This window comes from Physella acuta, unplaced genomic scaffold, assembly GCF_028476545.2.
Source record: "Physella acuta isolate Inbredline_101_S28 unplaced genomic scaffold, ASM2847654v3 ptg000544l, whole genome shotgun sequence".
Lineage (NCBI taxonomy): Eukaryota > Metazoa > Mollusca > Gastropoda > Physidae > Physella > Physella acuta.
In genome coordinates, this window is record NW_026732063.1 from 1,090,819 (window position 1) to 1,116,658 (window position 25,840).

Genomic DNA, 25,840 nt, shown 5'->3' on the forward strand with positions numbered 1-25,840 from the left:
TAACGAACATCACGTTCTGGTCTGTCTGGCTAACGAACATCACGTTATGGTCTGGCTAACCAACATCACGTTATGGTCTGTCTGGCTAACGAACATCACGTTATGGTCTGGCTGGCTAACAAACATCACGTTATGGTCTGTCTGGCTAACAAACATAACGTTATGGTCTAGCTAACAAACATCACGTTATGGTCTCTCTGGCTAACGAACATCACGTTATGGTCTGTCTGGCTAACGAACATCACGGTATGGTCTGTCTGGCTAACAAACATAACGTTATGGTCTAGCTAACAAACATCACATTATGGTCTGGCTAACGAACATCACGTTATGGTTTGTCTGGCTAACGAACATCACGTTATGGTCTGTCTGGCTAACGAACAGCACGTTAAGGTCTGTCTGGCTAACGAACATTACGTTATGGTCTGTCTGGCTAACAAACATAACGTTATGGTCTAGCTAACAAACAGCACATTATGGTCTGGCCAACGAACATCACAATCTGGTCTGTCTGGTTGTATGATTTGTTTTAAAAACTTACCTATTAGATTCAAATCTTTGGACAATTTGGCAAGATCATCTTCAATATGTTCCACCTAAAATAGATATTTTATAAAAAATGAATGAAGAAGTCACATAGTTACGTAAAACATACAATTGCTACAATGACAATAACTTTGGTACGGCAACTTGTAAGAATAGAAATAATTCAAAGCTTGTTTTTTTTTAAAATTATAAATGTATCGCTTAATTTACGAAAAGATATATTATTAACTGGTTTATTAACAGAGTTTTAATGTTTAATACCGGATTTATCAACGACGCAATTTAATTTTTAATAAAATCACATATTCATATACCCTCGTTTTTCTTTCTTCCCGAGTTTTTAAGTTCTGGTTAAAGATTTTAATCAGTGTGTCAATGGGCATCAATCTCTGTTGTAGTACTGTGTATATCACACTGTGCTAAAGAGCAGATTATTCAATTAATGCATTAAAATTTTGATTATTTTTACTGCACATTAAAACTAACATACACATGTGTTTTAAATCTTGTAATAATATTAAAGTATAACTGGCGATAAAGCTACTATGTTGTGTTTTGATTTAACCAGGTTATTAAATGTGAAATAATTTATCGGGCCAGCATGTGTAAAATTGTGTACACAAATAATTAGCAATTTTACCTTTTCTAATTGAGTTGATGTATTCAGCATGTTTTTAGAACTCTCTTCGTGTAAGGCAGCCATTTGATCAGAAAGTTTTTTAATTTCTTGTGTTATACTGTCTGTTTTATCTGTGTGATCTCGCATATCCTTATTTATGTTGAGTAAATTGTTCTCACATTCTTTTATATCTAGAGACAGTTTCTCTAGTGTTTTGTTTGACTTTGTTTCTTTTTCTTTTAAACTTTTAATTTCTTTGTTCAGCTCCTTTACCATGTTATCTTGTTCACTTATTTGTTTTCTGAGGTTTTTAAAATTCTGCTTTTGTTTTTTAGTCAATTGTTCAAAGTTTACCCCCATGTCAATCTGTTCTGTTACAAAGTTGTCTCTCCATTGTTTTATTTCTGATATGTCATCTGTAGACTTGTCATTGGCGTCTTGTAGAGAAGATATGGCTGTCTCTATCTGCTCAAGTCGACTGACGTCTTGTAGAGAAGATATGGCTGTCTCTATCTGCTCAAGTCGACTGACGTCTTGTAGAGAAGATATGGCTGTCTCTATCTGCTCAAGTCGACTGACGTCTTGTAGAGAAGATATGGCTGTCTCTATCTGCTCAAGTCGACTGACGTCTTGTAGAGAAGATATGGCTGTCTCTATCTGCTCAAGTCGACTGACGTCTTGTAGAGAATATATGGCTGTCTCTATCTGCTCAAGTCGACTCAATATTTCTATACCAGAATGAAATTAAGTTACTGGCAAATTTATAGTTAATAAATACTCTTTCTTTAAAAGATTAAAAAATTTAAAGTACAAACCTTTACATTTTAAGTTTTACTATAGTTGTTTTAGTTTAAAAATAATGTATACCCGATATTTGTAGAACATGTTTAGTAACTTGATGTGTTGATTCACTATGGTCGAGTTCTTCTGTTGCTGTAATTTGTGGTGTCGGCTTAGAAAAAGATGGCGTTCCTTTATTAACATCTACATCTTCTTGATTCTCATCTGTTGTTATAAAAACCAAATATATCATTTTGTGTTTTATTATTATTTTAAGTAATGGTTTATTTTTCATTAATATTTTGATGGTACAAAAGATATTGTAAATTTTCATTTAAAAAAAAAAATCTTCGAATATATTTACATTTAACTACAACAGTGGTTACAACAAATCATATTTTTCTTGTATTTTACCATATGTCATGAAGAAATAAATATATTTAAAAAATATTCTATCTAATAAAATTGTTAAAATATTTACCTATTATTTGTGACGTTGCATCTAACAAGGCCATAGTCGCTGATTCAAGTTCCTGGTACAACTCCATGTATGTGACAGACGGCTTGTCATTTTTATCTTCTATCCAAGTCTTACTTTTTTCTATTGCCTGATAAAAAATTTGATGATAGTCATATAATGTGTGTCAATTTATCAACACAACATAGTTGTATTTAGTAAACTGTGCTAGCTTTATTAAGAAACTTTTTGTTTTTGGTTAGCTGTAAAAAATATCTTACAATTTTCATAGCTTTACGGGCAGGTTCAATTGCTTGTATCTGTTCTTCCAAATATTTCATGTGTTCTGTAACATGTTTGACCTGAATTCTAGATCGCATCTTAGTAAATATAGATCTCACTTTTTAGTCTTTCTCTTGTCGAGATTGTTCACTGAAATATGTGTAGAATTATTAGCACAAACTTAGAAAATGTTCTAATTAAAGAGAAATAAAGCTGATTAAAGCAAGTTGAGTTGTAATTAGAATAGGCCTATATGCCTAATACCAAGCACATTTTTTTTAAATTATTAAGTATTGAACTACACTTATGTTTTTTCTTTTAAATATTGCTTTATATCACGAATACGATTCTCTCTTATAGACATTTTTTTGTAAACAGAGTAAAATATATAAAAACGACATAAATAATTTTAATTACTGCGAGGACCGTTACGTCGTTGTCGTTTTATGATTTTTTTTATAGTTACCTGTGGTTTTCTTCATAAATCTACAGAATTACACATAATGGAGTGAAAGTTGCTAAAACATTTTATCAAACACACCGTCAAGAAGAATATGGAAATATAAATACAAACTCCCACTTGGGGTGTGTTACTGTGCTTGTCTCTCGGCTGTTTGTGCTGTAGGGTTATTGATACAGCTGTTCTGTGTTGGTGTCAGTGACCTACATTTTTAGTGTTAGTGTGCTAGTAATGTTTTCATTTGGTGTGTAAGTGACATACATGTTGTGGTTTGGTATGTAAGTGACATACAGGTAGGTTAGTGTCTACATTTTAGTTTTCTGGTAGGTCAGTGATATATAATTTGACATAACGTTTTCAAGATTTGTATGAATAACATAATATGTAGCTCATAGAAATGTTTCTTAGTTACACATTACATTTCAAATCGTACTTACAATTTAAATTATACATAAAACTGTGAGTAATATGTTACTTTCAATGAAGTAATATAAATATAACGTATATTTTCTGATCAAATGTGTTATGTGTAAAAACAGGTAATATCGGGGTTTCCCGTTAAGTTGTTTCAGTTTCGCTCTGAGTCACAGATGTCCGGACACACCGAACTAATAAATTACTGTCATTAAACGGACACAACTAAAGTACTGAGGTAAAATTAACGTACGTAAACAATACATAATTTGTGTCATAATCAGTGGCGGGACTAGAAAAAATGGACCACCCCGCAAAAAAATGGATATAGATATATAAGAAAATACAAAAATACGAGCAAATAATACTTATTTCGGGCTTGTTTGAGTTTTGAAAAGAAATTAAAAATTATTGTGTGTGTGTGCTCTTATTCTGTTTTGAAAATAATCTCTGTTTCAATATATGTCTGCTATAATGCTTCCTATAAGCAAGTCGGTCAAAAGTATATGATGCATAAAAGCTTTGTATGTGTAATAGTTTCTCACGTTATGTTTATTTTTATGTTTTTTTGTGTAATTTATATTATTAGATTTAAATACATTTCATTTTTTATACTATGTTGTTCTTTTTTATGTATTTTAAACAAAAAATAATTAAGAGAAGTAATTGCTTTCTAGTTTGTTTAGTGCAAACCTGTTAAAATGGGCTTAAGAGCACACATATTTGACTATTTAAAAAAGGGTTATAAGGCATTGAAGCGGTCTGAACGTTTGCCTATCTTTCACACTACAACTCATGCATATGTTTTTTTCTTTTATGTAACATCGTGTGTCAGCTACTGTAGAGCATCACTACTGTAATAGATTTTTTTTTTACAAATCCAATATCAAGGTTTACGCTGATTGTTACGCTGATTGTAAAAGAAACACCCATCGACGACATCCTTGGTACCAGAGGCTCTTGGGACACGACCCCCGGCGGAGGCCCCTAATGCAGCGAGACTGATGATTCAAGTAGTACACCTATCCCTCTGTGCAGGACACCCAATAAGCGGACCCCTGGTGCTTAGATAGTCACTGGGGATCTCGGGGCGCTCAACTACACATTTTAAACAAATGTTAGGTCTATGAATACTCAAAACTTTTCCAAATGTTATCGAAGTTGGGATGGTCTCAACTACTTTTCCTAAAGGCTATTGTGAAAAACTCAAGACGTTAACTATCGTATTTGTTTGTAAAACGAAAAGAAATAAACGTAAATAAAACCGAAATAGTACAGAACAGTAGATCTACCAATACAATTAACAAATGTTGTACATTATAAAATCACAATGCATTGTGGGCCCCTAATCAATGCTATAAAGAAACAAAAGTTGTTTCAATATCTAGCGGCCTCTCGCGCGATAGACTTTGATTTACTTTCAAAAGAATTTTGCCGACAACAGCGTGTGTTTGATTGTAGGAGAAAGAGGACTCGGGATGGTGTCTATAGAAGAAAGGTAATCCAACCGCAGCTACAGTATTCTTTTTACAAAACAACCATGAAGTCAAAAATGTAAGAATATTATTTTTTCTTAACTATAAAAACTGATTATGATCGGCTGTGGGCCCCTAAACTGCCTGCACCCACCGCCCCCCCCCCTCGCATTGAGGGGTCTGGCGGCACTGTAGTTCCCCCCCCCCTGGTCATAATCAAGTATGTAACTCTATAAAGAATATTCGATCCATACACCCATACATCATTACATTATTATAACTTCCGTTAATAAAAAACGATGTCGTTCATTATAACTGTATTAACTTTGTTAGAAATGTTGAAGACATTTTGTTTCTGATGGTTGGAGTAAAAATACATAAGAGTAATATTTTGATTGTTAATAATGTAGGTAGGCCTATACAGAGAAGGATGTAGCAGGTAACAAAGACAACTTGACTATTCTCTGATCCTGACATATACATTTACACTCAGATTACCCAGCACCATTGTACATGCGTCGAATAGCCAATAATATAACAGTTGCGGATGAAAGTTGCTTAACTTATATTAGTTTAAATGTGTACATTTATAAAATATGAACACGTGTCAGACTAGTTTTTAAATAGTAGGCATTATGTAGAATATATTAAAAGGCACGTTTTAAAATCCACGAACCTCATTTTGTTTTGTTTAAATGCCTCATAGAATTAAGATAAAACTTGTTGGAGAACATGTGAAATATTTGGAGGAAAAGATACGAGTTATGCCCTTGAAATTATGAAACGTGTATGAAATCAGTCCTTTTTTTAATTGAAAGATGAAATCAGGTTGTTCTGGAAGTGCAAGGGAAAGAGGACCTTTTGATATACTTTAAGGACAAAGAGTGTTTGAAGAGTTTCATTCCTAGCAGATATATTCTAACATCAACATAAGCTTAACTTGAAGTTTCAGGAAAAACGAACGAATATTATCTCTTTTCATGATAATCGCGGGTCATTTTTATCAAAGCTGCGAAATTGGCAAGAAAAATAAACCTTGGAAATATTGCCATGGTTGAGAAACTCTGCAGTGTGGTAGATGAATCTTAATGTGAAATAAATAAAAAAAATTGAAAGAGGATTCTGGGCTTTTTTAATTTCATGAAAACGAACTGCAACATTATTTTCCCCTGAGCTAAAAAAAAAAGAAGAATCTGCATTGAGTCGTTACCCACTCTCTGCATCCCATAATGTTGCCAGCATTCTTCATAAATTAAAAGATTAAATCTTAGATTTGTGGAATGACTCTTAACTTACCGTGTTAAACACAACTTTGGTATAGAATGCACAATTTATACGAAAACGTTAAGTTGATTGTCTTTCGAGTTTTAGTTCCTTTTTAATCTAAACCGACATATATTCGTGAGAATTGACTTTCAAAACTTCTCCAATTAAAAACAAAACAAAGAAAGAAATTAAATACTGATAATGACGTGAGGTTGGCATTAACAACAACTCAACGGCAAACGTTAAGGCTAGACATTAGCATGCAATTTCATTCATGGTATTAAAAAAAAGTTATCAAGAATAATTCATATTTAAAGTCTAATTAAAAATCTTATTTTAGTGCTTATTAATTCCCTTACTAATATTGACTTTTTAATTCTGTGGGAGTCGCGGGTGACTTACTTTTCATAAAAAGGGTTTCTTCCAGGCATAAACGGAATTTATATAGAAAATAAATACTTTGTATCACATCACGGGCTACATGTATTCATAACCTGTTATATGTGTATTGACATATAAGAATATTCAAGTGAAATCTGCCGAACTAACCCTACCCTATCACATATTGATTATACAGGAAGAAGAGGGGAGTTGGACTGTAACTGTAAGCTAACAAAAATATATATAACACAATTTTAAGATACATATTTATACATGCATGCATATATATATATATATATATATATATATATATATAGAGAGAGAGAGAGAGAGAGAGAGAGAGAGAGAGGGGAGAGAGAGAATGAAAGAGAGATAGTTATGTGTTGAGTGTTAATTTACTAATTCAATAATACTGAATATATGAAAATAGTGGTTTTTTAATACAGAAAAAATGTAATCTAGAGTTTTTTAATTGAATGAATTCGATGATCAAAATAACAGTTATTTGCAGTATAATAAAACATCTTTTTTTTCAGTTACAAATACATTATTAGGATTAGTATTTTAAATACATAGAGTAAATATTCATTTTGTATAGAAAACATATTCAGGCATTCGTTTTTTTTTAAAGTTCATTTTATTTGTGTCAAAGTTCTAGATCTTAATTACATTTTCAATTAGAAAAATACGTTCATCTTTAACACATAAAATGTAGGTATGCAAATTTAACAAAAGATTTTGACCATACACCTAGCGCTTACATACCAGGAAGATGGTGATGACGTTGAATTAGATGGAACTGTTTAATTATGACTTAACAAATTAAATAACATATAAACCATTAAAGTTTCTTTTAAAACATGTAGTCTGCACACATAGTTAGTTATTAGCGTGTTTAACATGGTGGTTAAACATTTTAATTTTTTTGCGAATTTACTATCCACCATGTTTTATGTTATATTTCTATAAACTAACGATAGTAAAACTACTGTAGCAGGATAAAGCTGCGCCTAGCCCTGCGAGAGTCACTTTAAAGTAAAGTTCTTGACCTTTCTTCATGTCAACAACCACTGACCTAGCAGCGCTAGTGTCGGCACATTTCACTTCTATAGCCGTACAGCACTTGCCTCCAGCCATCACACCAACTACAATATGTTTATCTCCCCATTCATGTAGACTGACACAGACAAGATATAAACCATCATGTGGTCATACAAATGTTCCTGTTCTTTGATTAAAATGTTGACCGTTATATTCACGTACTTCCCTAAATGTTGAAATAGTTGATCCATCACAGACAGGTGTGTAATCAGCAAGCTCCACATGACAAGCATATCTGTTAGATACACGTGATGCTGTTGATTGGAAAACATGTATGATTTACATGTTTAATTTCATACCTGCTCTGACTGTTTAATTCATACAATGTGGGCTACATTTTCATTTACCTTTAAAGTTGTTACATACTTTTCTCTAAGACTATTAATTTCAACAATTACTTTAGTACCGCCCTAAGTTGTAGTGTTCTTAGTTTATCATCTGACGATTTAAAACTATTAATTTTAAACAAGTATAGCAGGTCATGTAAAATGTTGCCAAAAGTAAAACAAGTGGATTATGTTCCGTATGTGTTCACATTGTAGCTTAATTATAGAAGGCTAATTAATGAAAACCAAAAATCACCTGAACTATAGTTATTCTGTTTTACAAAACAGACTTAGATAAAACGAATAACAAGATACGCACCATCAAACTTTACTATTGTTTATTTCGCGTTAATTTAAATTAATTAGATACTGAGATGTAAAAATGTAATATTTGTTTTGTTAAATAGTTATAATTTTGTTTTCGATTTAAATCCTGGATATAATGCGACGCAGTTTTAATTGTAAAAACAATGAAGGGATGATGTGACGTTAATTGGAACTAATAAATAAATTAATTAGTTAATTTTAAACTGCAGCTCTGTAAATGTATTACTGTACTAGGGAAGACCGCTGTAGGTCGACCCCCGACATACCAGGTGGTGTAATGTACCAGGTGGTGTAATGTACCAGGTGGTGTAATGTACCAGGTTGTGTAATGTACCAGGTGGTGTAATGTACCAGGTGGTGTAATGTACCAGGTGGTGTAATGTACCAGGTGGTGTAATGTACCAGGTGGTGTAATGTACCAGGTGGTGTAATGTACCAGGTGGTGTAATGTACCAGGTGGTGTAATGTACCAGGTGGTGTAATGTACCAGGTGGTGTAATGTACCAGGTAGTGTAATGTACCAGGTGGTGTAATGTACCAGGTGGTTAAATGAAATGTACCAGGTGAGGAAACAAACACCTGACGGAAACCCACGGGTCTAGAGACTGGCATTATGGGTGAGTGAAATGTTCCATTCTTTATCAAGTTATGGTCTGTCTGGCTAACGAACATCACGTTATGGTCTGTCTGGCTAACGAACATCACGTTATGGTCTGGCTAACGAACATCGCGTTATGGTCTGTCTGGCTAACGAACATCAGGTTATGGTCTGACTGTCTAACGAACATTACGTTATTGTCTGGCTAACGAACATCACGTTATGGTCTGGCTAACGAACATCACGTTATGGTCTGTCTGGCTAACGAACATCACGTTATGGTCTGTCTGGCTAACGAACATCACGTTATGGTCTGTCTGGCTAACGAACATCACGTTATGGTCTGTCTGGCTAACGAACATCACGTTATGGTCTGTCTGGCTAACGAACATCACGTTATGATCTGTCTGGCTAACGAACATCAGGTTATGGTCTGTCTGGCTAACGAACATCACGTTATGGTCTGTCTGGCTAACGAGCATCACGTTATGGTCTGTCTGGCTAACGAACATCAAGTTATGTTCTGGTTAACGAACATCACGTTATGGTCTGTCTGGCTAACGAACATCACGTTATGGTCTGTCTGGCTAACGAAAATCACGTAATTGTTAAAGCGCATTTACCGATCAGATGAACTTCTTTGGACAACTTTGAAATAGTATTCTCAATATTCTCAATCTAAATAAATACAAAGTATAAATTATATAAATGAAATATTCACATAGTTACGTTTAACATACAATAGTTCCATCGAAAATAATTGGAAATGGCATCGTGTAAGAATACAAAAGAATTTAAATTTAAAGCTGTTTTATAAACATAAATTAATTATCGAAAACAGAGGGTATTTATTGGACTTATAACATATTGTTTGTACTTAGTGCATTGCGATTTGTTTTGTAATAATTTTATTACAAACATACCTTCTTTATTCTTTCTTCCCTACTTTCCAAGTTCTGGTTAAAGATTTGAATCAGTTTGTCAATAGGCATCAATCTTTGTTGAAGGAGGTTGTACATTACATTGTGCTAAATAGATTATTACAAATTTGACTATTTCTATTGCAGAATAAAATTGCTGATATTAACGTGTGCCTTAAAATTAGTTTAAAAAATCAAAAGTATTACTGGTGAAAAATTTAATCAACCGACTTATAATTAGATGTTACAATTTGGTTCTAATATATGGAGTTGTAAACTGGGAAGTAGGTGTATAATTGTGTACCCAATTATTTATAAATTTGAATATTTACCTTTGATGTATCGACTAAGATTTTATTATTGTCTTTTTCTAAAGATAAAATCTGATCTGAATGTTTTTAATTTCTTGTGCTATACTTTCTGTTTTATCTGTGTGACATTGCATATCTTTATGTATTTTAAGTAAGTTGTTTTCATATTCTTTCATATCTAGAGACAGTTTCTCTAGTGTTTTGTTTGACTTGGATTCTTTTTCTTTTAAACTTTCAATTTCTTTGTTCAGCTCTTTTACTTTGTTATCTTGTTCACTTATTTGTTTTCGAACATTTTTAAAATTCTGCTTTTGTTTTTTAGTTAGTTGTTCAACGTTTACCGTCTTGTCACTCTGTTTTGTTACAAAGTTGTCTCTCCATTGTTTTATTTCTGATATGTCATCTGTAGACTTGTCATTGGCGTCTTGTAGAGAAGATATGGCTGTCTCTATCTGCTTAAGTCGACTGACGTCTTGTAGAGAAGATATGGCTGTCTCTATCTGCTCAAGTCGACTGACGTCTTGTAGAGAAGATATAGCTGTCTCTATCTGCTCAAGTCGACTGACGTCTTGTAGAGAAGATATGGCTGTCTCTATCTGCTCAAGTCGACTGACGTCTTGTAGAGAAGATATGGATGTCTCTATCTGCTCAAGTTGACTCAATATTTCTATGGCAATATAAAATTATTATAATATACTACACTTCCTTTAAGAAAATATATATGAATCATTCACCGTAAAAATATTAATTTTACTATATTTTTTGTGTAAAAATATGTGTGTATAGATACCTGATGGTTTATAAGTTTCGTTAAGGATTTGATCTGTTGACTGCCTACGGCCATATTTTGCTGTTGCTGTTTTTTGTGATGTAGACGTAGATGAAAATGATTTTCCATCTTCTACACTGTCGTTATTTTCGCCTGGTAAATTTTAGTGAACAGAAATTATTTTAAATATAAATAATAATAATCCACTTGTAGTTTTACTCAATGTTGAATCTTTCTTAATTAAATTGTTTTTTTTTGTGTTAAATTTGTATGCATAATATATTCTTTTAAAATTATTTAATTTGAAAGTATTATTTTTATTACATTATTGCTATTTAACTGATACTCCAGAATATAATCAAAATAAACTACACTTAAATTTAAAATACTTACTTAAGATAAGCGACGATACATCCAACAAGGCCAAGGTAGCTGACTCAAGTTCTTGGCTTAGATCACAGTATGTCAAAGATTTATTGTCACTTTTACCTTCTAACCAAGTCTTACTTTTTTCTGCAGCTTGACACATTAAGCATTAAGTTCTATTGTTAAAATGAGTATCAGAATCATATTTGAGAACATTGGGTTTTATTTTAAATATTTTTTTTGTACTTTATAAATACTATACTAAATCTTTATCATCAACAAACTCAATATAAAAAGCACAAATACAATGATGAAAGCAGGGAGAGACAATAACCACTTACAGCTTGCAAAGCTTCAACCACAGGTTTAATGACGTGTATCTTTTCTTCTAAATACTTCATGTGTTCTGTAACATATTTGACTTGCACTCTAGGACGCATCTGAATAAAACAAAAATAGAATGCACAAATTTAAACGTACGTATTAGGGACTGAGTGGTCTAGTGGTAGAGAGCTGGACTGCTAACCCGTAAGTCTCGAGTTCGAATCCGTGTTTAAGTCAGTAGACCGTCCCTGAGTCCACTCAAATCTGATGGGTACCTAACTCACGTTACATATGACGAGGTCACAGAAACATGGAACTGTACTTCACTTGCCCCATAGACCGCCTGGTTTGAAAGGGAAACTTTACTTTACTTAGATTTATAATGACTTTTCACTTTCTCGTATATACGAAGTAGGCCTATAGAGAAAGTCTTGTAATCGTGCAAAAAAAAAAAAATCCAGATTTTTACAAATCTCGACGTTTTACACCTCACTGATACGGAAAAACATAATTTTGCAATCTTGTCCGTCCGTCTGTCTGTCTGTCTGTCTGTCTGTCTGTCTGTCTGTCTGTCTGTCTGTCTGTCTGTCTGTCTGTCTGTCTGTCTGTCTGTCTGTCTGTCTGTCTGTCTGTCTGTCTGTCTGTCTGTCTGTCTGTCTGTCTGTCTGTCTGTCTGTCTGTCTGTCTGTCTGTCTGTCTGTCTGTCTGTCTGTCTGTCTGTCTGTCTGTCTGTCTGTCTGTCTGTCTGTCTGTCTGTCTGTCTGTCTGTCTGTCTGTCTGTCTGTCTGTCTGTCTGTCTGTCTGTCTGTCTGTCTGTCTGTCTGTCTGTCTGTCTGTCTGTCTGTCTGTCTGTCTGTCTGTCTGTCTGTCTGTCTGTCTGTCTGTCTGTCTGTCTGTCTGTCTGTCTGTCTGTCTGTCTGTCTGTCTGTCTGTCTGTCTGTCTGTCTGTCTGTCTGTCTGTCTGTCTGTCTGTCTGTCTGTCTGTCTGTCTGTCTGTCTGTCTGTCTGTCTGTCTGTCTGTCTGTCTGTCTGTCTGTCTGTCTGTCTGTCTGTCTGTCTGTCTGTCTGTCTGTCTGTCTGTCTGTCTGTCTGTCTGTCTGTCTGTCTGTCTGTCTGTCTGTCTGTCTGTCTGTCTGTCTGTCTGTCTGTCTGTCTGTCTGTCTGTCTGTCTGTCTGTCTGTCTGTCTGTCTGTCTGTCTGTCTGTCTGTCTGTCTGTCTGTCTGTCTGTCTGTCTGTCTGTCTGTCTGTCTGTCTGTCTGTCTGTCTGTCTGTCTGTCTGTCTGTCTGTCTGTCTGTCTGTCTGTCTGTCTGTCTGTCTGTCTGTCTGTCTGTCTGTCTGTCTGTCTGTCTGTCTGTCTGTCTGTCTGTCTGTCTGTCTGTCTGTCTGTCTGTCTGTCTGTCTGTCTGTCTGTCTGTCTGTCTGTCTGTCTGTCTGTCTGTCTGTCTGTCTGTCTGTCTGTCTGTCTGTCTGTCTGTCTGTCTGTCTGTCTGTCTGTCTGTCTGTCTGTCTGTCTGTCTGTCTGTCTGTCTGTCTGTCTGTCTGTGTATAAACGCGATAACTTGAGAACCGTTACAGCTAGGTTGATGAAATTTTATATATAAGTATTTTATCAAAATCGTAAATATGTTTCAACTTTTGAGCAATTTCCGATAACCGGAATTTGTACTTTTTCTACTTTGAAATTTTCAAAAGTCTATCACTTGAGTACTATTTCAGATAGATAAATGAAATTTCATATGTGAGTAAAAGATCAAATTCTCTACCTTCTTTCAAATTTTGAGTAATTTGAGTTGACAGGAAGTACTAATTTACGCTATTTCCGATTTCTCAAAAAACGCATGTAAATTTATAAAGTACTAATAATTTTTTCTATGAGATTCTATTCTATTTTTAAAAGTTTAAGTAATTAAAAATCATGTCTATATTCCAAGTTATATAAGAATATTCTAGAAAGTTTAGGGGAGATCTCTCCCGGTTTATTTAAACAACGAATCTTTCCTCGGCATCAAATAATCAAGCAATTTTTACACACTAGACACATCGAGTCAAAGACATGATTAATTTAAACATTACTTTTCACTAATCAATTTCCTGATTATTTGAAGGGCATTAGCTCACGTTTGTAGTTTTGTAAAAATAAAGTTATGGAAATGATACTGTTGTGTAATGCATGGATTTTACATTAACGTTACTATTTTGAAATGTAAACTCACATTTGACAGTGGAATAAAACACTGTTTTCAGTTGTTTTGTCCTTTGTTTTAGACACTCTAGTTCCAGTAGTAACAAACTGTAGTTCCGCTTTAATAAACAAACTGTCAATAACACAAGTCACCTCTACCTTGTAGTAATGTCAGTGTTTTATGTGAACTTTGTACTGACCCGTTCTTTGGCTTAATTTACTATCATTTATCTTATCAATAAACATATAAAACATTTAAATTGTGTTATCATCAATTTTACACATTAAGTGATTTTATCAGTTATATCTACTGATTGAAGGTGTATTCAAATCATGCCGAGTAAATGCCGGCTTATCGTGTATGTGTAGGGATCTGTACCCGAACATTCTTATTTGTATAAAAAATTACTTACTCAGCGTGAAGTAAATTGCAGCATTGAACATGGGTACATTTGGACAGGTACACAATAAAAGATCAGAGGTGGGTGGGGATGGGCCGTACCGGTAGGCGCCTTGTATGTGTGGGGTGAGCGACTGGTTTTGTTTCAATACGATCAAAGGCAATGTTCAGTACTTTTATTGTTTTCGTGTTCACATAGCACACAGTGCTGTCTTATTCGCTTGTCTCTACCATAAAGCCCACTAGCAATCGTTAACTCCTGCTTTAATACACGAATTCTACCTTTGGGTAACAATACATAAACACCCCGAGGTAAACTAATCTCACACACTCCTCTCTTTTAAAATGTAAAGGATTCTAACTTATTGTAATCTAAACCACAAATGGCCCACACCAACACCATTTTTTTGCTAGCTGCATTACGTTGTATACAAATCGTATAAAACTATTGTTATTATCTGTGCGTATTTTTAAAAAAATACCATTGGGGGAGGGGGGGGGGGGGGGGAATGGATACCAACTGAAAATTTTGCAAAGTTTAGTGGTAAAAAAATGTTAGCAATAGATGAATATAATGAGAATACATGTGCATATTGACATCAACAATATTTGTACTTCCGTTTGCTGGGGTATAATGTGTCCATACAACAGTCTTTGAATATATGGCATACACACACACACGTTTTGCTATGATTTTTTTTTACTTCTGCTATTATTTATGTTAAATCTACCGACACTGGCCTCGCTAAATCATTTTAAATTGTAATGAAATATCTGAAAATGTAATTACTATTTTGTAATACATACGTATCTAGTTCGTGTAGGTTAATGTTAAATAAGCAATACACGAGTTTGATGGTGCTAATGTTACCATGGTGTTTATTGGAGTGTTACAATTATTACAAAATAACTAAGGATGGTAATAAATTTACAGGTTCAAACTATCCCGTTATAGATGATTGTGTAAAAATAAATGAATTATAATTCATACTTTAATTTTTTGTTTAAACAAAATGGTTTGATGTTTTTTGTTGTTCTATTTTTCGTCATATTTGTAGGCCTATACACATACAATAACTCATACAAAGTATTTGTCTTTAGGTGTTATCGCTATCTCTTTTAAGGCACCTCTCTGAGTGGGTGGGTTCATTGAAGAGCTTGATGATCCCACACTTGTCTGTGACAATTTGAACTTTTGATCAGGTACGTGGATGCTATGGTCTTATTTTATCGAACCCTAGGAATATTTGTATCATCAGACGATGGTTTTTATCTTGCCTGTGTGACACTTGATAAAAGCACCGATAAATTCATTGGGGTTGGTCTGTGGTCTGGAGACAGGTTTTGTACGACAATAGAAATATAAATTAAGTGCACCTAAACTAGCGCTGCTGGGTCAGTGGTTTATGACATGAAGTAACATCAAGAATTTTTCTCAGACCAAGACTCAATTTTATCCCACTGCAGTAGTTTTACTATCGATAGTTTATAGAAGTACAACACAAAACATGCTGCATGGTGAACTCACAAAACAACAAAACATATAATCACAAAAGTCAAAAACAAGACACTCACTTTGACCTGTTATTATTTGTATTTATATAATTACAATAAACACTTAATTTTCATAAAAATAATGTGTTAAGTGTTAGAGACTGCATCAACAGGACTAAAATCTTTAAGAGAAAGTTGCTGTGATGTTCTTTTGTTTATATATTTTATTCACTAAAACATACATTTTACACTTTCTAAGATCATATTTAAATGATAATTGCACTAAGGGACATAACCAATAAAATATATTTCAAAGTATACATATCTTGATAAGTTCCCTTGAAGATTTCCTTACATTTTTTTTCTGTTAATAACTCCAGGGTTTTCCGCTTGAAAGCGAAATATAAGGACAATGGTTATTAATCTTTAAGATTGCATATTTAAACAAATATTAAAAAAAAAATTTAAATATATAGATTTAACTATATTCACAAAAGAATGTTAAAATGTTTGTATATGTCTAGATATCTGTGTGAGTAGGCTCACACAATCTAAATACAAACAAACAAACACGACTCACAAGTAACAAAACAAAAAACTATATAAACCACAGGCTCATCAACGCTAGAGTTTTATTATATCTGCAATATCTACACAAACACATGGGAAGAAATTTTGACTGATAACTTCAATATACGTCGACCCTATTGCGACTAATACATTTTAAAATCGTAGATTCCAATAAAGATCTGAATCTAGGATCTCGATCTATTAGAAGCAATGGCAGATTCAAGTCTGGACGACTTTTTTGCCAAAAAAGACAAGAGTAAAATGAAATCTAAACCAAAATCTGGTGGTGGTGATGTGGAAGCAAATACGAATACATCAATGAAATCTATAAGTAAAAAGACTAAAGATAAAAAACGAAAAAACTAGTGGAACTAAATATTTTGACATATCAACAGGAGGATGAGGAATGGAAAGATTTTGAGGAAGAAAAAGATAAAGACTTCTCAGGTCTCCCCATTCAAAATTTGCAGATAACTAAAGAACAGGATGATAGAGAAGCAGCAGATTATATCGACAATGGTGATGATGATGTTAGAGATAACAAGGACAGGCGAGATGGGGCATCTGGGGCATGGAATAAATCAAACACACTTTCAACAACAGCACCAGTCCAAGAACAAATCCACCATCATGAGCCAGATAGGGAAGAAACAACGCCTAAACTCCTGCAAAATATTCTTCAGTAAATACACCTAATTTCCCTTCATCTCGTAAGAAAAAAGAGGCACCAACTGTCAATAGTGAAGAAGATTTTCCTACCTTGGGTGGTGCATCTACTACTGGAAAAAGCCTTCAGTGCAGTAATAGAGCCTCTTCAAACATCATTGAGAACTTTTAACACAGAAAAAGTGTAATCCTGACACTGGAAAACAAATTTTCAGCATTGCAAGATTGATTATTGTACAATATAATAAAAGTGTACTACTGTGTTAAACCAGCGTAAATTAATTATAACATAGCTTATTACATTGTGGACTATTATTTCTATTTTATTTTTTTCTTTCTTTTAATAAAAAAAAATTCTGACAAGCAAGCTCATGATGCTCACTTAAATTAAACTTGAATTTTTAAAAAGACAGTATAAACATGTACAACTAATCGTACTTTTAGAGGAAAAAATTTAGTCAAATATATTGATTTATTTTTGTAATTAAATAAAATATTAATGGTTAAAAAAAATCTACACAAACATAGGCGATTCAAAATTTGAATCTTGTACACAAACTAAGATTTAGTGGCTATATAAAAGTAAACAGAACTAACCTACACTAACCCGGTAGAAGAACTGGAATGTCATACGCCGTACTCGCACACATTATATACATGTACACAAACAGGTACACAAACAGGTACACAAACAGGTACAAACTAACTATAATTACACCAGTTACTCCAACAGTCACTGATGCCAGTGTGATTTTATAAAATGTCATCTACTATTTTTTTTTAAAAGTGAATATTTTGTCAAAGCTATATTAGTTACATTCATATTAAATACTTTTAAAATGTTTTTTGTTACGAAAATAAAAGGTGTACCTATTTACAAACACTTAAAACAATTTTTTTCCATATCTCCGTCTAGAATAGTGCACTTACACATATCCTTACAGTATAACAAGTGTCACCGCATGCATGCATACATATACACATGTGTGTACGTATGTGCAAGCATTTATGTGTACTCTTGTGTGCATGTGTGAGTAAACATCAGACACGAGATTTGGTTAAGCTCACACACAAGATTTAGTTTAGCTCACACACAAGATTTAGTTTAGCTCACACACAAGATTTGCTTTAGCTCACACACAAAATTTGGTTTAGCTCACACAAAAGATTTAGTTTAGCTCACACACAATATTTGGTTTAGCTCACACACACAAGATTTGGTTTAGCTCACACACACAAGATTTGGTTTAGCTCACACACACAAGATTTGGTTTAGCTCACACACACAATATTTGGTTTAGCTCACACGCACAAGAGTTAGTTTAGCTCACACACAAGCTTTGGTTTAGCTCACACTCACAAGATTTGGTTTAGCTCACACATACAAGATTTAGTTTAGCTCACACACACAATATTTGGTTTAGCTCACACACAAGATTTGGTTTAGCTCACACACACAAGATTTAGTTTAGCTCAAACACAAGCTTTGGTTTAGCTCACACTCACAAGATTTGGTTTAGCTCACACACACAAGATTTGGTTTAGCTCACACACAAGATTTGGTTTAGCTCACACACACAATATTTGGTTTAGCTCACACACACAAGAGTTAGTTTAGCTCACACACAAGATTTGGTTTAGCTCACACTCACAAAGATTTGGTTTAGCTCACACACAACATTTGGTTTAGCTCACACACACAATATTTGGTATAGCTCACACACAAGATTTGGTTTAGCTCACACACAAGATTTGGTTTAGCTCACACACAATATTTGGTTTAGCTCACACACACACAAGAGTTAGTTTAGCTCACACACAAGATTTGGTTTAGCTCACACTCACAAAGATTTGGTTTAGCTCACACACAACATTTGGTTTAGCTCACACACACAATATTTGGTTTAGCTCACACACAAGATTTGGTTTAGCTCACACACAAGATTTGGTTTAGCTCACACACACAATATTTGGTTTAGCTCACACACACAAGAGTTAGTTTAGCTCACACACAAGATTTGGTTTAGCTCACACTCACAAGATTTGGTTTAGCTCACGCATACAAGATTTAGTTTAGCTCACATACACAATATTTGGTTTAGCTCACACACACAAGAGTTAGTTTAGCTTATACACAAGATTTGGTTTAGCTCACACTCACAAGATTTGGTTTAGCTCACACATGCAAGATTTAGTTTAGCTCACACACACAAGATTTGGTTTAGCTCACACTCACAAAGATTTGGTTTAGCTCACACACACAATATTTGGTTTAGCTCACACACACAAGAGTTAGTTTAGCTCACACACAAGATTTGGTTTAGCTCACACTCACAAGACTTGGTTTAGCTCACACATACAAGATTTAGTTTAGCTCACATACACAATATGTGGTTTAGCTCACACACACAAGAGTTAGTTTAGCTTATACACAAGATTTGGTTTAGCTCACACTCACAAGATTTGGTTTAGCTCACACATACAAGATTTAGTTTAGCTCACACACACAAGATTTGGTTTAGCTCACACGGTGTGTTAATCAATATGTAGTTAGATCCGTTCATATTTCCTTTTAATTTTTTATTTTTTAGTTAATGAGCAGAGTTAGTCTGGGCAGATTTAACCTGATTTTTTTCATATAATACATCGCCGTGTGTCAAAATGCTATGCGCTATACTGCTCGCTAAAACTGTGTACATCCTGCTTTTATTTCTGGCTTTGATTCCATAGCATTTGTTCATATAAAGAACAAAGTACTAGGCAGCACTTGTTTCATTTAGGAGTGTTTCTCCTAGATGAGTATTTGTCCCTGGTTATCGAGCCTAATTTAGGAACCCGCGACTTCAGTGAAAGCAATAATGAGATCCATTACTTGAAAACGGGACAATTACGTAGGGGTGTGACGCCATAGACCCATTAGACATAGCGTCGTTTAATTTTTTTGTGTTTGGTATAGTATTAATTTTAAAATATCAAATAAAACAGACAAACATGATTTATATTTGTTAAATAGACAGATCGGAATCAAGGATTGTACACATTTGGCTGTAGATTTGATTGTCACTACTGCTGAGCTTTTTGATTTTGCGATGTAAGGCTCTGTGTTAACATACATATACATACAAATACATATACATGAATACACACACAAACACACAAACATATATATATATATATATATATATATATATATATATATATATATATATATATATATATATATATATATATATATATATATATATATATATATATATATATATATTTAATTATTTATTTATTTATATTTATACATATATACTTGATAGCTAAATAGATGTTATAATTATTATAGGTGTTAATGTATGTTAATTTACTGACACAATGTTACTGAATACAAACCAAAAACAAAAATGATTCTAACACGGAAACAGTTATTTTTTTCAAATTAAAGGCAGTAGTGATCAAAATGACAACAGTTCTTTGCAGTATAATAATTTTAAAAAATATTTTTTAATGTTAATAACAAATGAATGTTTTTAATACAAAATACAAATGTTAATGTTTGTTAAGTGAACTCATTCTAACAATCTTTTTTTAAATAGTTCATTATCATGTAGTTCCAGGTATAAGTTTTTTTTTTAACAATTAACATGAACGAACATCACGTTATGGTCTGCCTAGCTAACGAACATCACGTTATGGTCTGTCTGGCTAACGAACATCACGTTATGGTCTGTATGGCTAACGAACATCACGTTATGGTCTGTCTGGCTAACAAACATCACGTTATGGTCTGTCTGGCTAACGAACATCACGTTATGGTCTGTCTGGCTAACGAACTTTAATTAATAAGTAAATTTTTTCGTGTAAGACAGGGGTCTCCAAACTTTTCAGTCCAAGGGCCGCATTAACTATCAAATTTCAGTTCGAGGGCCAGTTTCTTCCAGGCATGTCTTTGATTTTTCTGGACAAAGTTCCTCAGCCTAGTGCTCACATACTGATAAAGATATTTAAACAAAGCAGTCTTATAGTCTATTAGAGATATGAGCTTAGTGGCTTCAAGTATGACACATTATTGGTGAGCACATTGAATAAGCTAGAACTCCCAAACGATGACTAAACAAATAACATATACACAACTTAAGTTTGTGCGGACATGTAGTCTATACACAAAGAAAGTGGTTAGCGTGTGTATTACATGGTGGTTACATATTTTATTGTTTTGAGAATTTACCAACCACATGTTTGGTGTTGTACTTCTATAAACTAACGATAGTAAAACTACTAAACCAGGATAGCGCTGCGCCTTGATCTGCGTGATTCGCATAAAAGTAAAGTTCTTGACCTTTCTTCATGTCAACAACCACTGACCCAGCAGAGCTAGTGCCGGCACATTTCACTTCTATAGACTTACACCACTCGTCTCCAGCCACCACAGGAACTTGAATATGTTTATCTCCCCATTCATGTAGACTGACACAGACAAGATATAAACCATCATGTGGTGATACAAATGTTCCTGTTGTTTGATTAAAATGTTGACCGTTATATTCACGTACTTCACTAAATGTTGAAATTGTTGATCCAGCACTGACAGGTGTGGGGTCAGCAAGCTGTACATAACAAGCATATCTGTTACATACACGTGACTCTGTTGATTAGAAAACATATGTATTATGTACTTGTTTAATTTTATACATGCTCTGACTATTTGATTCATAAAATGTGCATTTACATTTTCAAAAATTAAAATGTGGATGATCATTTATCTATTAAATTTACATAATTCTATCTAAGACTACACATTTCAAATATTAGTTTAGTATCGCCGTGGGTTAGTTTAGCGTTAAGTACGTGTGTTTCACGTCACGTAATATGTAACTAGCATAAAACAAACGGCAACTCTGTAAATGTCTTACTGTACTAGGGTAGACCTCTGTAGGTCGACCCCTGACATACCAGGTGGTGTAATGTACCAGGTGAGGAAACAAACACCTGACGGAAACCCACGGGTCTAGAGACTGGCACTATGGGTGAGTGAAATGTTCCATTCTTTATCACGTTATGGTCTGTCTGGCTAACGAACATCACGTTATGGTCTGTCTGGCTAACGAACATCACGTTATGGTCTGTCTGGCTAACGAACATCACGTTATGGTCTGTCTGGCTAACGAACATCACGTGATGGTCTGTCTGGCTAACGAACATCACGTTATGGCCTGTCTGGCTAACGAACATCACGTTATGGCCTGTCTGGCTAACGAACATCACGTTATGGTCTGTCTGGCTAACGAACATCACGTTATGGTCTGTTTGTCTAACGAACATCACGTAATTTTTTTTAATAAAATTTTCAGGCAAACCTACCTAAAAGATTCAAATCTTTGGACAGCACTGAAATAGTAGCTTCAATAGTTTCAAGCTAAAAAAGATTTTATAAAATGAGTGAAAAAATCACATAGTTACGTACAACATACAATAGCTGCACTTATAAAATAATTTAAAGGATGTGTTTTTTTTTTAAATTAAAGATGTATTACTTAATTTAAGAAAACATGTATTAACTGCTCTATTGACATAGTGTTAATAATTTAGGCCGGATTTATCAACGTTGCAATTTAATTATTAATAAAATTACTACACGTATACCTTCGTAGTTTTTTCTTCCCTAGTTTCCAAGTTCTGGTTAAAGATTTGAATCAGTCTGTCAATGGGCATCAATCTTTGCTGTAGTAGTTTGTACAATACATTTTGCTAAATATCAGAAGATTATATAAAGGCATTTTAATTTTGATTATTTTTAATGCAAATTATATCTAACATAAACATGTGTCTTAAAATTAGTAATTATATTAAAGTATAACAGCTGATGAAGTTACCAAGTTTTATAAAAATTTAACTTGGTTATAATAAACTATCTGGCGATTATGTGTAAAAGTGTGAATACACATAATTATCAACGTTACCTTTTTTAATTGAGTTGATGTATTACACAAGATTTTATTACACTCCTCTTGTAGGGCAGCCATCAGATCCGAATGTCTTTTAATTTCTTGAGTCATACTGTCTGTTTTGTCTGTGTAATCTTGCATATCTTTATTTATTTTGTGTAAGTTGTTTTCAAATCCTTTCATAACTAGAGACATTTTCTCTAGTATTTCGTTTGACTTGGATTCTTTTTCATTTAAACTTTCAATGTCTTTGTTCAGCTCCTTTACTTTGTTATCTTGTTCAATTATTTGTTTTCTGAGGTTGTTTTCATATCTTTTCATATCTAGAGACAGTTTCTCTAGTGTTTCGTTTGACTTGGATTCTTTTTCATTTAAACTTTCAATGTCTTTGTTCAGCTCCTTTACTTTGTTATCTTGTTCAATTATTTGTTTTCTGATGTTTTTAAAATTCTGCTTTTGTTTTTTAGTCAGTTGTTCAATGTTTACCCAATTGTCACTCTGCTCTGTTACAAAGTTGTCTCTCCATTTTTTAATTTCTGATATGTCATCTGTAGACTTGTGTTGTGTGTCCTGTAGTGAAGATAGTGTTGTTTCAATATAGGCTAGTCTTCGCTCGAGGTCAGGATGTTCTTCAACTGAGAAAAGTCGCAAATATAAGTTTGTAATTGAAAATGTCTGGAACCTTGATAAATAGGTTCTCAAAACAGCGTTAAACGTAGAAACGTTAATATAAAATATTTTAAAAATTAAAATAACACAAAATGTTCAAGTTTTAACATTTCATACAATATAGTATGCTGCTGTTTAACTTGTTATACCAAACAAAACTAAGACATACCCGCTGTATGTTGAACTTGTGTCTTGAGTTGTCTTGTTGATTCTCCTGCTAGAAATGTTGCTGTTGTCTGTGTGTCAGGCTGTGGTAAAGATGGCGTTGGTTTGTTGACATCCTTGTTGTCTTCATCTGGTGGATTAAAGTTTAGAATTTTATTTTTGTTACAGTTTAAGGGATAATGTTTAATTGTACATACTATATTTCTAGTATGCTACAAAGTGTTTTAATTTTTACAATATTTTTTTTTCAAATTTAGGAAACCAAATTTTATTGAAATTATAATACGCCTAAACATCTAATCTCTTCCTTCTGTTAAATTTTCCAGGTCTACATATTTACATACTAATTTATTTTAAATTGATTTACAAAATAATTTATTTTCAATTGAACTAAGAAGTGAATATCCAATTTATAAATTGAAAGTGTAAAATTGATTTGTAACCAAAGCGTTTAAAGAAAAATCATATAACATTATATTAAGTTATTGCTATCTAACTCTCTTTATGAATAAATAAAAAATTATAAATGTTAATTATGTGTTAGTTTGTTCCTGTATGTCAATCTCTAAGAAAATAAAAAGTAGTGTAATAGTGGATCCAGAGTGAAAATTAATCCCTTAACAATAGTATGTCCCATTTTATACGGTAAATTGTAAGGTTCTTTGCATTTTTCTCAAACAAAACTTTTAGGCTACATGACAGCAGGCTTAGATATTTTAAATTATAAAGTGAATTTAAAAAACTGACCAGAAATATGTGACGTCACATCCAACAAGGCCGTGGCTGCTGTGTCCAGTTCTTGTGATAGCTCGATGTAGCTGACAGATGATTGGTCAGTTTTTTCTTCTAGCCACGCCTTACTTTTTGTAACAACCTGGTAATCACAAACGTAAACATTATTTCAACTGGCCAGGTTGTGTATGGCTATTTTATGAGAAAATGTCAAACGTAAAACGCTTTCTACCGTCTAAATGTTACTTTGTTGGTTTTCAAATATTAATAAGTATATTAAGTTTAAATTTCTCTTTATATATATATATATATATATATATATATATATATATATATATATATATATATATATAATTAGCTTTATTTTACTTTTGGAAAATGTGTTCAGGGAAATTTAAAAAAAAATAGTGTTATAACAGAAGAGCGTTATAAAATTACCAGTTGATTTAAAATGTTTTTATCTTACATTTTTCATAAGTTCAATGGTAGGTTCCAGAACTTGTATCTTTTCTTCCAAATATTTTATCTGTTTAGTAACAACCTTGATCTGAATTCGTGTAGGCATCTGGTTTAAAAATAGAATCTTCACTTATTACATTGTTTTGCTAGTCTCATAAGTCAATGTGATAGATCATAGAGGACAGAGACTTTTGGTTTAATGCTAATCCTTAGTCTCTTTTGCTTTGGACCGACTTGTTGTAATAATTCATGTTTCATTGAACATAATTACACAGGTAAAATAAGAGTAGCATGATGTATAATCGTGTTACGGTTGTTGATACAGAGAGACAAGTGCAAATATATGTAGATCTGCAGACGTAGCATACGCCGCTATCGACAGTACACCACCCCCTACATCCCACCTAAACTCACCCCGCCCAGTGAAAGCAGCCCCTTAGTTTTAAATCGTTTAATACTAAATTATCTGCCCCTAATAGCCGTCACTAACCCGGCTCTACGATTGTAAACATTCGGAGTGAACTGGAGCTTACCAGACAGGTGGAGATTGAGGTGGTGGCTAAGCTGTGTGGTGTTTTCTATGGTCTCCATGAAGAGAATTATATATAGATATAATGATTTAAATACACATCTACATAGAAAAATGTAAAGTAATTTGTTTGGTTATTTTTAAGATTTTATCGGATCATTTTTCTTTATGGATACTTTATTTGAGGGGAGGGTCGTTGTCCAGAATTTTTTTCGCCAATATTTATAAGCAGATAGGACTGGTGTCCAAGTAGATACTTGAAGTGAGGATATTTTAAACGTGTTAACAATGTAAACAACTACCTCAGTTTGGTTACT

General features: G+C 33.4%; 3 protein-coding genes across 3 annotated transcripts in view; 1 reads left to right on the top strand and 2 right to left on the bottom strand.

Annotated features, from left to right (window-relative positions):
- Positions 1-11,561, bottom strand: part of LOC131946098 (leucine zipper protein 1) — a 74,428-nt gene extending 62,867 nt beyond the window's left edge. Inside the window, exons 1-5 of the mRNA XM_059306739.1 lie at positions 11,426-11,561; positions 11,054-11,185; positions 10,285-10,930; positions 9,956-10,060; positions 9,656-9,710 (exon numbers count right to left, since the gene is read on the bottom strand). Of these exons, the coding sequence (XP_059162722.1) occupies positions 10,323-10,930; positions 11,054-11,185; positions 11,426-11,561 (876 nt within the window). The 3' untranslated portion in view covers positions 9,656-9,710; positions 9,956-10,060; positions 10,285-10,322. The remainder of the gene's footprint in view (positions 1-9,655; positions 9,711-9,955; positions 10,061-10,284; positions 10,931-11,053; positions 11,186-11,425) is intronic.
- A 5,019-nt stretch (positions 11,562-16,580) lies between these two features.
- On the top strand, positions 16,581-17,056 carry LOC131946099 (protein CDV3 homolog). The gene is made up of 2 exons (XM_059306740.1): positions 16,581-16,664; positions 16,766-17,056. The coding sequence occupies exons 1-2, from the start codon at positions 16,581-16,583 to the stop codon at positions 17,054-17,056; spliced, it is 375 nt and encodes a 124-aa protein (XP_059162723.1).
- A 3,547-nt stretch (positions 17,057-20,603) lies between these two features.
- Positions 20,604-25,549, bottom strand: LOC131946119 (repetitive organellar protein-like). The gene is made up of 8 exons (XM_059306765.1): positions 25,528-25,549; positions 25,002-25,100; positions 24,551-24,677; positions 23,808-23,933; positions 22,985-23,604; positions 22,668-22,772; positions 22,386-22,440; positions 20,604-21,669 (listed from the first exon to the last, which is right to left on the bottom strand). Exons 2-8 carry the CDS (start codon positions 25,098-25,100, stop codon positions 21,278-21,280), a joined length of 1,524 nt encoding a protein of 507 aa, XP_059162748.1. The 5' UTR covers positions 25,528-25,549; the 3' UTR covers positions 20,604-21,277.
- Positions 25,550-25,840: the final 291 nt, after the last annotated feature.

Coding starts and splice junctions, on each gene's coding strand:
- LOC131946099 (XM_059306740.1), top strand. CDS start 16,581: ATGGCAGATTCAAGTCTGGACGACTTTTTTGCCAAAAAAGACAAGAGT. Junction 16,665..16,765: donor CAAAATCTGGTGGTGGTGAT/GTGGAAGCAAAT, acceptor ACATATCAACAG/GAGGATGAGGAATGGAAAGA.
- LOC131946119 (XM_059306765.1), bottom strand. CDS start 25,100: ATGCCTACACGAATTCAGATCAAGGTTGTTACTAAACAGATAAAATAT. Junction 22,441..22,667: donor GGGAAGAAAAAACTACGAAG/GTATACGTGTAG, acceptor AATCTTTTTTAG/CTTGAAACTATTGAAGCTAC. Junction 21,670..22,385: donor CAAAGATTTGAATCTTTTAG/GTAGGTTTGCCT, acceptor TCTAATCAACAG/AGTCACGTGTATGTAACAGA.